Source organism: Argiope bruennichi, chromosome 10 (assembly GCF_947563725.1).
Source record: "Argiope bruennichi chromosome 10, qqArgBrue1.1, whole genome shotgun sequence".
In the NCBI taxonomy this organism is placed as follows: Eukaryota; Metazoa; Arthropoda; class Arachnida; order Araneae; family Araneidae; genus Argiope; species Argiope bruennichi.
The window spans coordinates 18,417,539-18,431,385 of record NC_079160.1 but is presented as its reverse complement, the minus strand read 5'-3'; the positions used below and the strand labels follow the sequence as shown (position 1 = coordinate 18,431,385).

At 35.6% G+C, this 13,847-nt stretch overlaps 1 protein-coding gene across 1 annotated transcript; it reads left to right on the top strand.

Moving 5' to 3' along the window:
• Positions 1-7,734: 7,734 nt before the first annotated feature.
• On the top strand, positions 7,735-12,890 carry LOC129987450 (piggyBac transposable element-derived protein 4-like). Its single transcript, XM_056095432.1, has 2 exons — positions 7,735-9,934; positions 12,769-12,890. The coding sequence occupies exon 1, from the start codon at positions 7,735-7,737 to the stop codon at positions 9,931-9,933; it is 2,199 nt and encodes a 732-aa protein (XP_055951407.1). The 3' UTR covers position 9,934; positions 12,769-12,890.
• The last annotated feature ends 957 nt before the right edge of the window (positions 12,891-13,847 follow it).

Here is a 13,847-nt window from a genome sequence, read left to right as displayed (position 1 = left end):
CGTCCACAAAAGGAAATCAGGCAGGAACACCCCTAAGGTGAAACAAATAGAAACAGTTAAAACTAGTAATAGGTTTTCCAATTTGGAACCCGAAACAAATCTCAACAGCCCTGAGCAAAATAAACCACAAGAACTCAGTGAAAGAACTCCACCCCTCATGCTTAAATTTACACCTGATTATCACAAGGCATTAAAAATTATTCACGACCAATTCGGCCCCACAAACAATAAGTTAGGAAACGGATATATCAGGCTCTACACCCAGGATAATCAGACTTACAAAAAACTCCAGGAATTTTGCAAAAACCAAGGGTTTGAGTACTATGTTATCACGCCAAAGTCCCAAAGACCGGCTAAAATTGTAATTAGAGGTCTCCCTATTAAGACATACCCCGATACAATCAAAGAATTTCTTATTGAACAGGGATTCTCAGTTAATAAGGTCAGCCAAATGATACAGCAAAAAACCCGACGACAGCTCCCCCTATTTTTAGCTGAGCTAAACAGAAATCCGGGTTTTGAGAACGTGTATAAGCTAGAACACATCAACTACCTGAAAGTAACCATCGAGGAATACAGAGGCAGAAATATAGTCTCCCAGTGCTTCAAATGTAATTACTTTGGCCATAGGGCAGAAAACTGCAACTTAAAACCAAGGTGCATTAAATGTAAGGGAGAGCATGAAACTAAGGACTGCAGTATCCAGGGCAAATCAGAATCCCTTACCTGCATCAATTGTGGCAAAACCGGGCACTCTGCGGCATATAGAGGTTGCGAGGAATTCCCGAAAATTAATCGTCCGCAAAGGAGGGAATTTAACCCCAACCAGAGCAGAATTAGGCAAGGAACCTCTTTCGCACAACTCTTTAACAGCAATAGTCCCCTGCAGATGGAGCCACAGGCACAGCAAACTGAGATTGTAAACAATCCACCCGCGCAATCAAATGACGATCTCAAGGGTTTAGACCTGGCTGAAATACTTAATATAATCGTGCAAATCAAGAAATTCATCGAGGAATTCCCTCGAATTATCAATATATTCAAGCAAATGTCATCAGTTAATAACCTGCCAGATAAATGTGGCATACTACTCAACGAATTTGCACGCAATGCTCAAACCCCCACTAATTAAAGTTCAGAGCCAATAATTTAAAAATCGTATATTGGAACGCAAATGGGATTAGGCACAAAATCCATGAGCTGAGACTGTTCGTAAATAAGCATAAGCCCCACGCTATTCTTATCCAGGAGACGCACCTGAGACCCGGTAAAAAGATCTACCTAGCTAACTACGATGCATACTACTCCTACAGAGACAATCAAGATCCGACGCATCCTAGTGGAGGCACTATGATATTTATAAACAATTCAATAAAGCATCATCAAGTTTTTCCACCTACACTGCATAATGTTGAGGCCACAATAGTAGCAATTACACCCAAAAACTATGACACTGTCACACTCACCTCCATCTACATCCCGCCGAACTCGGATGCACAAATGTTCACACTAGACCTAGAGACCCTCTTACAGGTTAGCTCCAACCAGATAATATGTGGCGATTATAATGCCAAACACAGGAGCTGGCACAACACAACAAACTGCACGAGAGGGAACACACTTAAGCGATTTGCTGACAATGCTGGCTTGGAAGTAATTGCCCCAGCAGACCCAACACGGTTCGGCACCAACAGCGAAACCACAATAGACCTAGCAATAGTTAAAGACTTTTTATTTCCATACGAAATCACCTCACTCCCAGAAATGAGCTCTGACCACAACCCGGTTGCTCTACACTTTCACTTTAAATACACTCTGCCAGACATCACAGGAAAAACAAAAACAAACTGGAAAAACTTTAACAGAGAGCTCAGTCACACTCAAGTAAACTTCACAAACATTAACACAACAGAAGACGTAGATAATTTAGCTGCACAAATAGAGCTGGAAATTACTGATGCTAAAAACAGGAACTCAAACCGGAGGACAAATGTTAAACCCAATGTTGATCCTGAATTAAGAAAACTAAATGCTGAGAGAAATTGGGTCAGGAAACAGTACCAAAAATTCAAAAGGCCAGAAACCAAAAGACTGCTTAATGCTCTAAACAACAAAGTCAGGAGACTAGCTAATCAAATTGAAAACATGGAATTTGTCAATAAGCTCATCAATCTCAGCCCGGAAAATCAAAACGTCTGGGACTTTGTTAGACCATTTAAAAAGAAGAAACTCATCATTCCGACCCTTAAAGGTCCGGCCGGAATTGCACAAACCGACCTCGACAAAGCAAATTTCTTGGCAAATAGCCTAGAGAATCAATTTAAACTAAACCCACTGTACCACGAGGAAACGGAAGTCGAGGTCGAAAAAGCAGTTAGCTCATTTCTGAACACACAGATGGCGCCACTAAACCACCCAAATGTAAACATTGACCCTGTAAAGCCTACAGAGGTAATCGAATACATCAGGAAACTCAAAACTAACAAGGCGCCTGGACACGACAACATCACTAACTACACAATTAAACACCTCCCTCTGAATTTTATTCTATTCTTCACCCTTCTAGTACAAAAAATACTGGAACTTGAACATTTCCCAGCCAGATGGAAGACAGCCACAGTCGTACCAATATATAAGCCTGGTAAGGATCCCACGGTTCCCTTCAGCTATAGACCTATCTCACTACTTTCCTCACTTAGCAAAATTGCTGAAAGTATCATTCTAAAAAGATTTAACCAACACCTATTAGAAAACAACATTCTTTGTCCGGAACAGTTTGGCTTCAGACCAAGCCTTTGTACCTCACATCAACTCATCAGAGCCACCGAATTCATCACTGCAGGCTTCCAAAACAAACAAAAAACAGGAGCTGTCTTCCTTGATATACAGAAAGCTTTTGATCGGGTATGGATCAGTGGTTTAATTTACAAGTTAATTAAGAATAAAACTCCAAGGTATTTAATTAAAATCATTGTTTCATATCTCAACGATCGAAGCTTTAGAGTAAGGGTGAAGGACGATTTATCAGACACTAAACACATACAAGCAGGAGTTCCACAAGGCTCAAAACTAGGACCAATTTTGTTCTCCTGCTACATCAACGACATACCAAAACAATTCAACACCATGCTGTGTTTATATGCAGATGACACCGCAATTCTGGCCAAAAACCACAATCCCAACTACATTAGAATTGCACTGGACAGACACTTGAAATCTATTACTGAGTGGATGGTCAGATGGAAGATCGAAATTAATGCTGATAAAACTGTTGCAGTTATGTTCCACAAAGCTACCAGAGACGTAAACTTTGAGAGGATAAAAATCAAGGGAATATACATCCCGTGGTCTCAGGAAGCTAAGTACCTAGGTGTCATAATGGACAGGAAACTGAATTGGAGGGCACACTTTCACTATATGAAGGAGAAATTCCGAGCCCAGTCGCGTAAATTTTTCCCCCTTATTGCTCGGAATTCAAAGATGCACAGGGACACCAAAATGCTTATTTACACAGCCTATTTGCGTCCGATACTGACTTATGCATGCCAAGTTTGGGGACATGCTGCCAAAACTAATTTAAAAATAGTTGAGAGCCAGCAGAATCGAATCATTAGACAGATTTGTGGTGCTACGTGGGCTATGCCCAGCTCTGAAATCTACAAAGCTCTCAAATACCCCACTTTAAGACAAACCATAAAGAAAATAGCCACAAGATTCTTCGAAAGACTTGATGACCACGAAAATGAGGCCATTCAAGCTATCGAAAAATATATCCCCCAACCTAATATCAAAAGACCTAGAAATGTACTTCTCATTTAAAAATACTGTACTATGCAATATCAACCACCATGGCAAACCAAACTTAACTCCAACCCTTGTAAACGCATGCTGATTGGCTCTGAACGAACAATAGCTTAACTCAATATGTAAACAACCTTTTCTCCCGGCTACACACTCCGATCCGCACTGCAACCAGACGCACCTTCCCCACCACTGCTGACTTCCTATTGGACGGCGTTCCACCTTCCTCTCCCTCTCCATCAGGGGACTACTCTGCTTCGCAGAGTAGCGCCAGTACCAGCCCAGCCACCTTACGCTGCTGACATAGAAAGACCATGGCATTCAGTAAAGCCAAGTTAATTTCCACAACTTCCTGCCATCTACAGGAGATAGCTTCCACGGAAGCGGGCTCTCCTTAAACTTCTCCATCGGTCGCTACGAGAGTAGTCGGAATCGACGCTAAACAACTGGTCTTCCAGAGATTAGCAGAGCAGCGACGGAGTCAAGCTGGTGCTGAACTAAGCTGCGCGCTACTGTCTGCAGTAGAGTCTTGTTGTGGGCTACTGTGTACACGTCTCGCTGCTGAAGATAATTGTCTTCTCTGTACTGTATATAATTGTCGTCTTTGTGTTGTCCTGTGTGTCTTCATGTAAATAAACATCGTTATTTGTTTTTCTACTCCCGCCTGCTGATTGAGCGTTCTCCACACCATATAACTTCCACTATCCAAACGTACCCGGAAATTTCGTAACTATATATATATATATATATATATATATATATATATATATATATATATATATATATATATATATATATATATATATATATATACCACACAGCATACGTTTTCAAAAGACATGCACATGGCATCTAGTATGCATGTTGTAATTCATACCGAATGAAAATTTAAAATTTATTATGCATTACATACTTGAGCGAATATATTACTTCGAGTTTTTTTCCCCCAAAATTTTTGCTTATATTTACAAGTTTTAGTGAAAATATTGAATGCACCTCTTTAGTGCATGCTATCGTGGATATATTTTTTAACATTTTTTTTCTTCTTTCATATAGAGTATCGAAAATCAGGATAATTAAAGCGGTGTCATTAGAAAAATATTTTTTTAAACATGTTAATGTTTTAAGATCATCATTATTTCTGTCAACTGCATAATGAAAAAATCATTACTTTCGCTGTCGAGCTAAGTGAATCATTAACTTAAAATATTGCATGCAATTAAGTTTCAAACTAGAGGTTCAAAAATTAAAAGGTGTTTTTTTTTTCTAGTGCATTTTATGACAGTGTTTTTTGAATAACACTTTCCGAAGTTAAACATCAAATGATCAATCAAAAGTATATTATCAGAAGATAATAATTTAAAATAATTCTTTTATGGATGGCTATCCAAATCGTTAAGATGTAAAACACCTTTTGGTCTACGTCATAAATGGTATTCTTACATAGAAGATAAAAAAGGAGAAATCTCATTTTAATTTGTTTTTACATATTATTATGAAAAATATGTTCTTTGGGTTAAAAAATTGTTCATACATTTCGTATGGATTTATTAAATTCACTATAAATATCTTTACAAAATGTGTAGTGAAATGCGAAGTTGCGAATTATGTGATTTCAATTTGCTTGGTACCCATTTGTCTTATAAACTGTGAGACAAATAAAAAACTTGTTTGAAATAGAGTATTTAATTTAAGTAATAGATATTACCTACGACTTCCAAGAAATAAAAACACCAAAGAAATCATCTGCAATGACTTTAGTAGCTACTCAATAAGCAAACAAATGATCTCATTTATGTTCCAACTAAGAGCCTTTAGGCCCAAGATTTCTAGATACGACATTAACAGTTCAATGCCATGAGGGTCAACTATGTCCAGCACTCGACATGGCTGTGGGGGCCACAGATGACCAGCGCGCCACGATTTCTTGATTTGAACAAATGTCGAGACTTTTAAATTTTTCATTATTACCATCTGTATTCTACAATGGTGTGAAGAAATTAATTCAATATTAAATGTATAAAAATAGTTTTATTTATATGTAAAATAAAGGCCTGTTGTTCGCGCACATTGTGATGTGTCGTATTGAAACACTAGAGAGAGAGAAAGGCAACAACGGCAATGTCGTGATTTTTCGAAGTTCTGTGGTGTGACAAGGTGATCACGGGCATCTGCACATCATCATTTGGAAAACCAATTATAATGTGTAAGTTTAAAGGAAAGATTAAAATGAATTGAAACTAGTTTAAACGAGGGCTAGTACATCATGAAATTTGGAAGAATTATTAAATTAATAGTTATGGTACAATTATTTATAGAAAATAATATTTTGATTATTTATGGGTGGAAAATAGAACTTTTTTGGAATTATACCTTTTACTATGGGTACTGATTTAACTGTTTTGAATATATATATATTTTTAAAAAATCCAGAAATTTCACGCGTGTAACTCATCGTAGCTATGTAAGGCCGAAACAGGGATAATTTGGAGAGATTTTAATTCACCAGATTGGCAACAGTCTTTTTACAGACGGAAAATTAATGTAGGTGTTGCCGATTGCAGCTCTAGGTCTTTTCCTAGAGCTAGATACAGCTGAATCATATGCTGGCATTTGAAGTAACTCTTTACGAATCTGGGGTCATTTTTCGAAGAACTTAATTCATATTCTTTTGATAAGTTAAGAAACAGGTTCAGTTTGGAGGTCATCATGAGGCATTTCCTTTCTGACGTACCAGAGCGCATTAACAATCTTCATCGAATGTTTATTTTGAAAAACTTGCAGCTTCGTAATGCTTTGGGCGGAAGTAGCTCCCCAAATTTGAGAAAGAAAAGATGAACCAATACTGACACTATGTCATAATATTTTGAGTGGTTCTCCTTAAATACTTCTCATTTCTTTTAGTGACACATTTTGAAAAATCGTCACATAGCTCTTGTCTTTCCCGTCGTTGCTTTAGATTGGTGGCGCATCTTTCTTAGAGAATTTTCAAGTGTGGAAATTCAAACTTCAATTTCATTATCATAACATTTTTGTTAACACTTCAATGATGTGGAGGTCACAAGAGACGGCATTGAACTTGGTTGTGGAACCACAGGAATCACCGGTTATCCCCATCACATAAATTCATTAAAATATGTTATGCAAGTGATCTCGTATATCACTATATTATGATCACTTATAATTAAAATATGTTATAAGAAGTGATCTTTTATCTACTACCATAACTTATCGGTAGTAGATAATATTTCAACATTATATGCATCACATAATAAAAAAAAATCACTGACAAACCCTTTAAAACTCGAGCGGCATTCAACGTTTAATGACCCTCAAGAAGGGGAGGGGGAATTGGTGTCGCCTTATGAGCTCCGGGGGCTTTCTTTGTAACTTCCCTCCCCTACAATGGGAGAAAGTGAAGGCGCCAGGGTAGAGAACAGCTGTCTTTGGCCATTCTTTCACCTTATGTGGTTTTTATGGGACAATTCCATTGGCTATCATTGAAGGCTTCTGCCTTTGATGTATGCCGTCTTTGCTGCGTCTATTGGTTTAGTTAGAAGAGAGCTCACATTTTAGAAAAGCTTCTGTTGTTCTCAGTCATTCATTATAAGCTCTCTCAGAGAAGGTTCGTTTAAATGATAGGCACTATCTCATTTTCCATGCACTACTTTTAACAAGCAAGATTTCGTCTGACGGTTTTTCAAAATATTTTTGGTTATATTTTATTAAGTTCGATTACAGCGTTTGTAATTATTTTTACTCTCGCATTAGCTGATTAAGAAGACAATTTCTAGCCTTCCGGATAGTGATATTTTGATAATTATCCTTGATTATTTAGTTATAAATTCGTCATTCGGCCCAAACAAATCCTGTCGATACTTCTACGGTCAGTGGTCGGTTGTACACAAGAACAAGAAGTTATAAATTCCCCAAATGGAACAAAGTACAAGAAGACTAAATGACATGGAAAATCAGATTTCCCTTCCAGATGAAAGTAGCGATGAAAATGATTTTGAGCATTCTAATAGAGACGAAGAAATTGAAAGCAGCGATGAAAATGATTTTGAGCATTCTGATAGAGACGAAGAAATTGAAAGCAGCGATGAAAATGATTTTGAGCATTCTGATAGAGACGAAGAAATTGAAAGCAGCGATGAAAATGATTTTGAGCATTCTGATAGAGACGAAGAAATTGAAAGCAGCGATGAAAATGATTTTGAGCATTCTAATAGAGACGAAGAAATTGAAAGCAGCGATGAAAATGATTTTGAGCATTCTAATAGAGACGAAGAAATTGAAAGCAGCGATGAAAATGATTTTGAGCATTCTGATAGAGACGAAGAAATTGAAAGCAGCGATGAAAGTGATTTTCAGCATTCTGATAGCGACGAAGAAATTGAAATCAGCGATGAAAGTGATTTTGATAACGACGAAGAAATTGAAAGCAGCGATGAAAGTGATTTTAATAATGACGAAGAAATTGAAAGCAGCGATGAAAGTGATTCTGATAGCGACGAAGAAGAGGAAGATTTGCCTGAAGATGAAACTGCAGCGGAATATTCCAATGAAATAGATTGGACAGATGAAGTTAAAAACGATTTGTTAGCTCCCAATGAAGAATTTGTCTTTGATGCTGGCCCTGTTCATGATTTGCCAATCGGTTCAACACCTCTACAGTTTTTTAAGTTGTTCTTTACAACTGACTTGTGTGAAGTGATTAAATTGAATATAAACAAATATGCAGAAATTGAGCAGAAACGGAAAAAAACAATAGATGCGCAATGGAAACCCATTAATGACATTCAGGAATTGTGGAAATTTTTTGTCATTATAATATTAAGTGGTATTAATCGAGTTCCGAGCTTAAATGACTACTGGGCCAACAATTGGATCACTGGAAATCAAGCTGTGAAAAAACTAATGAGTAGAAAAAGATTTCAGAAAATTCTTCACTACTTCTGCGTAGTGGATGGCCTTAATAATGAATCCAAAGATGATGGAAATTTTAATTTTACGCAAACAGTAAAACCGATAATGGAAGACATCAGAGATCGCTATCTTAAACATTTCAAACCGCCCAAAGAACTTTCCATTAGTGAAGCTTTAATCAAAAATGAAGATTGTTTGAAGATACTCCAATTTAAATCTTTGAAACCGCTAAAAACCGGTTTAAAAATTTGGACTCTCAGTTCTCCTAAAGGATATGTATTCAATTTCGATATTTGTACTGAAAAAAACGCCAAAATCAAAAGATCCAAAAGCAGGCTGATACATAATGTTGCCAATCATCTTTTAGTGCCTATTAAAACAAATGGCCACCACATCTATTTGGATCGATTTTTTTCCAGCGTGCCTTTGATGATGGATATTTTTAAAAAAGGTCACCGCGCTTGTGGCTGTATCCGAATCTACAGAAAACAGTTACCTGAAGAACTGAAAACCCTAAAATTAAAAGAACCTGGTGACTACCAGCACTTCCAATGCATTCAGTACCCAGATATGTTATGCTGTGTGTGTGGTTACAGAAATAAATATTGTATTATATCTACTAATTCCAAAATGGAATTAGTTGATGTGAAAATGAGAGAAGGTTCTAAAATAACTACTGAACAATGTCCATCTGCAATTATCAAATACGATACATACATGAAAAAGGTCAAACTCGTACTCCCAAACCAAGATTATTACAATCGTGTCAGCAAATTAAGTAAATGGTGGAGATATTTGTTTTGGTTCTTGTTGGATTCCTGTTTAAAGAATGCATATATTGTATATACTTCGACAAATACGCCTCGAAATCAAAGCTCAAATGGATTCACGGATTTTAAATTAGACGTAATAGAAGAAATCTTAGAAAGCATAACAGTGGATTCTTCACGCAAAAAAAGCACTCCTTCATGCTGTGCAACCTCTGTACTTTCCTCCGAACCAGACCAGAGTCCTTCCACTTCGTCGACCCTCTCTCACCAGAGAGTAAAAATCAAGGGCAAGAAACAAGCTTGTGGAAGGTGCCGCCGATTGAAACTCAAAACAGCAGCGAATTATTGCGTTCAAAGTTCTTGCATGTGCAACAAGTGTCAGATATATCTCTGTGTGTCCTGTTTTGATGCATATCACAGTGAAAACGTTTGAAGTAAGTGAAACTTTGTTTATTTGCTTTGTTTATCAGTATATCTGTTATCTTTTTCGCATGATAATCTTTATGGAGTGGATACAAACTGTACATTGAGAGACAGAAAAATCAATCAAAATACTCTATAAGGTAGACAGCCCAGACGCATTATCTTGAAAAGTTATAAAATTTGGCGGAAATACAGATTAGCAATTTTATCGGATTAAGTTGTTGAGATGCTATCCAAAACATGCTTTTAGTTTTGCCTTCCATCCCTTTCTTAGATGTTAGCAGATAGCGAGTATTAGTTGTAATACTGTATTTTCGCCTTTAAATAAAAAATTAATAATATGTGGAACAAATTTAAATTACAACTTATATATGTTAAAAGAAAGCTAAAACCAGCTACCTAATGTTGTTATGGCTAAAACACTTAAGATATCAAATCTGCTCTACCTTCAAGTAATATACTGTAAAAGTACAAAAATAATAATATATAAATAAAAAAGTAAGGTTATTTAAAATTCAAGAAAAAAATATAAATTTATGTGGCCCATTTTACGAAGTCACAATGGAAAAAAGTAAATGACGTGCCGCGTCCGTTAAATGTTAATTAGGTGAGGTAAAAATTTAAAAGTCCAAATTTGGTAAAAGATTTTTCATTAACTTAAGAGAAATTTTTATAATTCCCATTTACATAGAAGAGAACAACTTATAAGAATTTCAGATCGGCATTTGCCCCCCCCCCTTTAATTTTTTTTTTTGAAAAATTTTATTTTATTGAAAAAATAATGGTAAAAAAATTCATTTAAATACTTTTCAATCAGTCCAACGGAAAGAAATTCCTATTTTGAGAGGAATTCAGTTTCTATTAGAAGATTTCAAGTGATTTATAATGTTTGATTGTTAAAAAATAACGGATGAAATTTAAAAAAAAAAAGGTCGGGTTTTGTAACAAAAGAGTCGCGAGCGCAGTGGTCATCGGAAAATGAATTCAGATATGATAATTGAGCCAAAATGGAAATTTTATATTTAATTTCAACATATTTTCAGATACTTCAGCTTTGTGCTTTCATGTCAATTACGCCGGAAATGTACTTGAACTTATTTACGTTTTCTGATCATGGTTCAAAATGACAACATCCACCCCAGAATAATTCTCATGTTGCTTCATAAAGGAACATTAATAATACTAAGCTAAATTAAAAAATTTTTCAGAATAAAATCAAGAACCGTTGAAATTTCAGAACATAATAAAATTTCTTCCTGTTTTCACATTCGCTTGTAGATTAGTGCAACATTCTTTTTTTCTGCAACAGTTTCGGTATGCGTTTTTTTAGATTGAGTTAAAATATTATTATTATTATTTTCCATTTAACTTGATTTATAGTCTGTGTATTTTCTGTAGGCGGTTCAAGGTCACATTTTCTAATTCGTTATTGGTTATCTGCCTCGCAACGCTGAGGCAGATAACAGTGTCACTCATTTTGTTTTACGCAGCTGTTAAGGTATTCCGAAGGTAAGTTATTCCCGAAACGTACTGGCGTGGAATAAAAAACAAGCTTTCTCGAAACCATGGCAACGGAGAAAGAGTGAAGAATAGGAAAAACGAGTGTCCTTGAAATGCCTGCAGAAATTACAGACTATAGTCTAGTTATAGTTTTCTCAAAAAAGCAGCACGAGGGCTATTTTTGGATGGACCTCGTATTTTGAACCCCGGTCATAAGACGAGGACAACATCTGAGCTGCCAGCTTCTTATCTTTTAGCATTTCCAAGATCCCGCATCCCATTTGGGAATAACGTCCTTCCGCTTCCGGAGAAACATTATGCTCACGATGTCAGATTTAACATTTACCAGGCCTGCATAAACAATGACTTTTTCACGTAATTGATTTTTATAAGCTTTCGCGAGGTTCGAGTCTTTATGGCGCTCGTCCAAACTAGTTTCAATTAAATTTAACTTTTCCCTAAACTAACAAATTAAAGTATCTATTCCAAATTATGATGTGGAGGCGTACGTGACCACTTTGTCACATCGCGGAACTCCGAAACATCACGACGTTGCCGTTGCCGAGCATGAAGTTACATCTGCATGATTTAAAGAAAATTAAATATGACCAGGAAAGTAGTGGGTCGCTAAAGACCAGTAGTTAAAAAAAAAAAAAAAAAAACACGACTGCCCACTCTGTTGCGACCCAAGCTTGGTGAGTTATGAAAAGTCGAATATTACTATCTTACAAAAAGGCACAATTTTAGAACCCTCCTCCGACCGCCGCACCAATCAATGCCTGGAGTTTTCCCCAAGGCTAATGAGTTAAAAATTATGAAAATTGTTCTAAAATTGAATTTTCGGATTTTCTTAAGTCGAATTAGATCGCAGAAGATAGAAACGTTTATTATGATTTAAAAACTGAAGTATCAAGAATATTTCGCAGAATATTTTTGACACTTTAGTAATTCTTGACTAGAATTGTATAAAATTTGGAGCTTTACGAAGTATTTTTTTTTTTGACGGATACAAAATAAAATATTTACCTCATTTGAATTTTTTTGGGGAAAAAAATTATGATGAATCAAAGAATTTTTTTTATTAAATACTTTTTTGAAATATTGAAAAAGTTATGAAAATTATTTCATCGTGCACATAAGACTTCAGTGTCGAACGATTGTTTTTTATACTCAAATTAAATATATATACATATATATTAATTTATTTTATTTTCTTCACTGATGTTTTAAACAAGAGAACAGGATTAAAAAAAAAAATAACGTTTTATATAAGTTGTTGCTGATTGCTCCCATGATTCTTATTACAGCACTTTTTAATAAAAATTGCTTTTCCTTTTTGTTTCAGACGCAGTTTTCTTCGAAGATCAAAAATCATCTGCCTGATGATTTCCTCATATAAATAGATTGCCGGTCTTCTACTCTTTACAAATATTGATGAAATAAGTCCTAATTCTTCAAGTAACAATTCAATTTTTTAAATAATAACTGGATGCTGTTTTTTTTTTTTTTTTTGCAAAATAGAATATATGTATTGTCGCTTATATGTAAATTTATCACCATTTATTGTAAGTTTTATACGAATAAAAGCTGTTTGTATTTTTAAAAAGGTTTTTATTTGTCATCTTTCTTTTATTTTCACTACTTAAATACCATCTCCATTTGATTGAAATACAAAATCATGTTTGTTAATCATTAAATTATTAGAATTAATCTAAGTAATGCCAATCAATATTGAAACTATATCTTATTATACCAAATGAAAATGTTATTCAAAATTACAATTGCAAAATAAACGTAGCACATTCTGAATGGTCCACTATATACGCATAGTAGCGAAATCGGTCCAGTTGTTGAGACCGAGTTTTATTAACGATATCTCTAGAAATGGAGGGTTTGTACGGATAGGGGACCATTTACATAAGAAAAAATTGGCAAAATCGGTACAGAGATTGGAATTGGAAGATTGTGATTGTGATTTTCTTACCCATAAATGATGCATAAGTAAGTAATATTTTTAATTTTTCTCCCGAAAATGGGGTCAGTCGAACATTGATTGCTTATCTAAGTTTGAGTTTAGTTGTATTAATGTCCCATTTTAAAGGCTATTTTGAGTCGTAATAGTAATTTTGAACCACAGTCAAATGATGGGGACGACACTTCACCCCTCTCCAAACTTCCACACCACACCAGTAACTTATTTAGGAATTTATAAGCTATTGTAAGAAATAAAAATTGACGAGCTCGGACCAGTGATTAGAGATTCTCCGGATTTTCCTAATTACTTTAAATTTATCGACTGGTGAATTGGACCAGTTGTTAAAAGGGGGAGCCCTGCTAAAATATAATTTTGGACGCTGATGTATTTAGGGGTCACAAGCTTTCATGTGTAATGAAAATTTTTGAAATCGATGTGGTTGTGGCTGG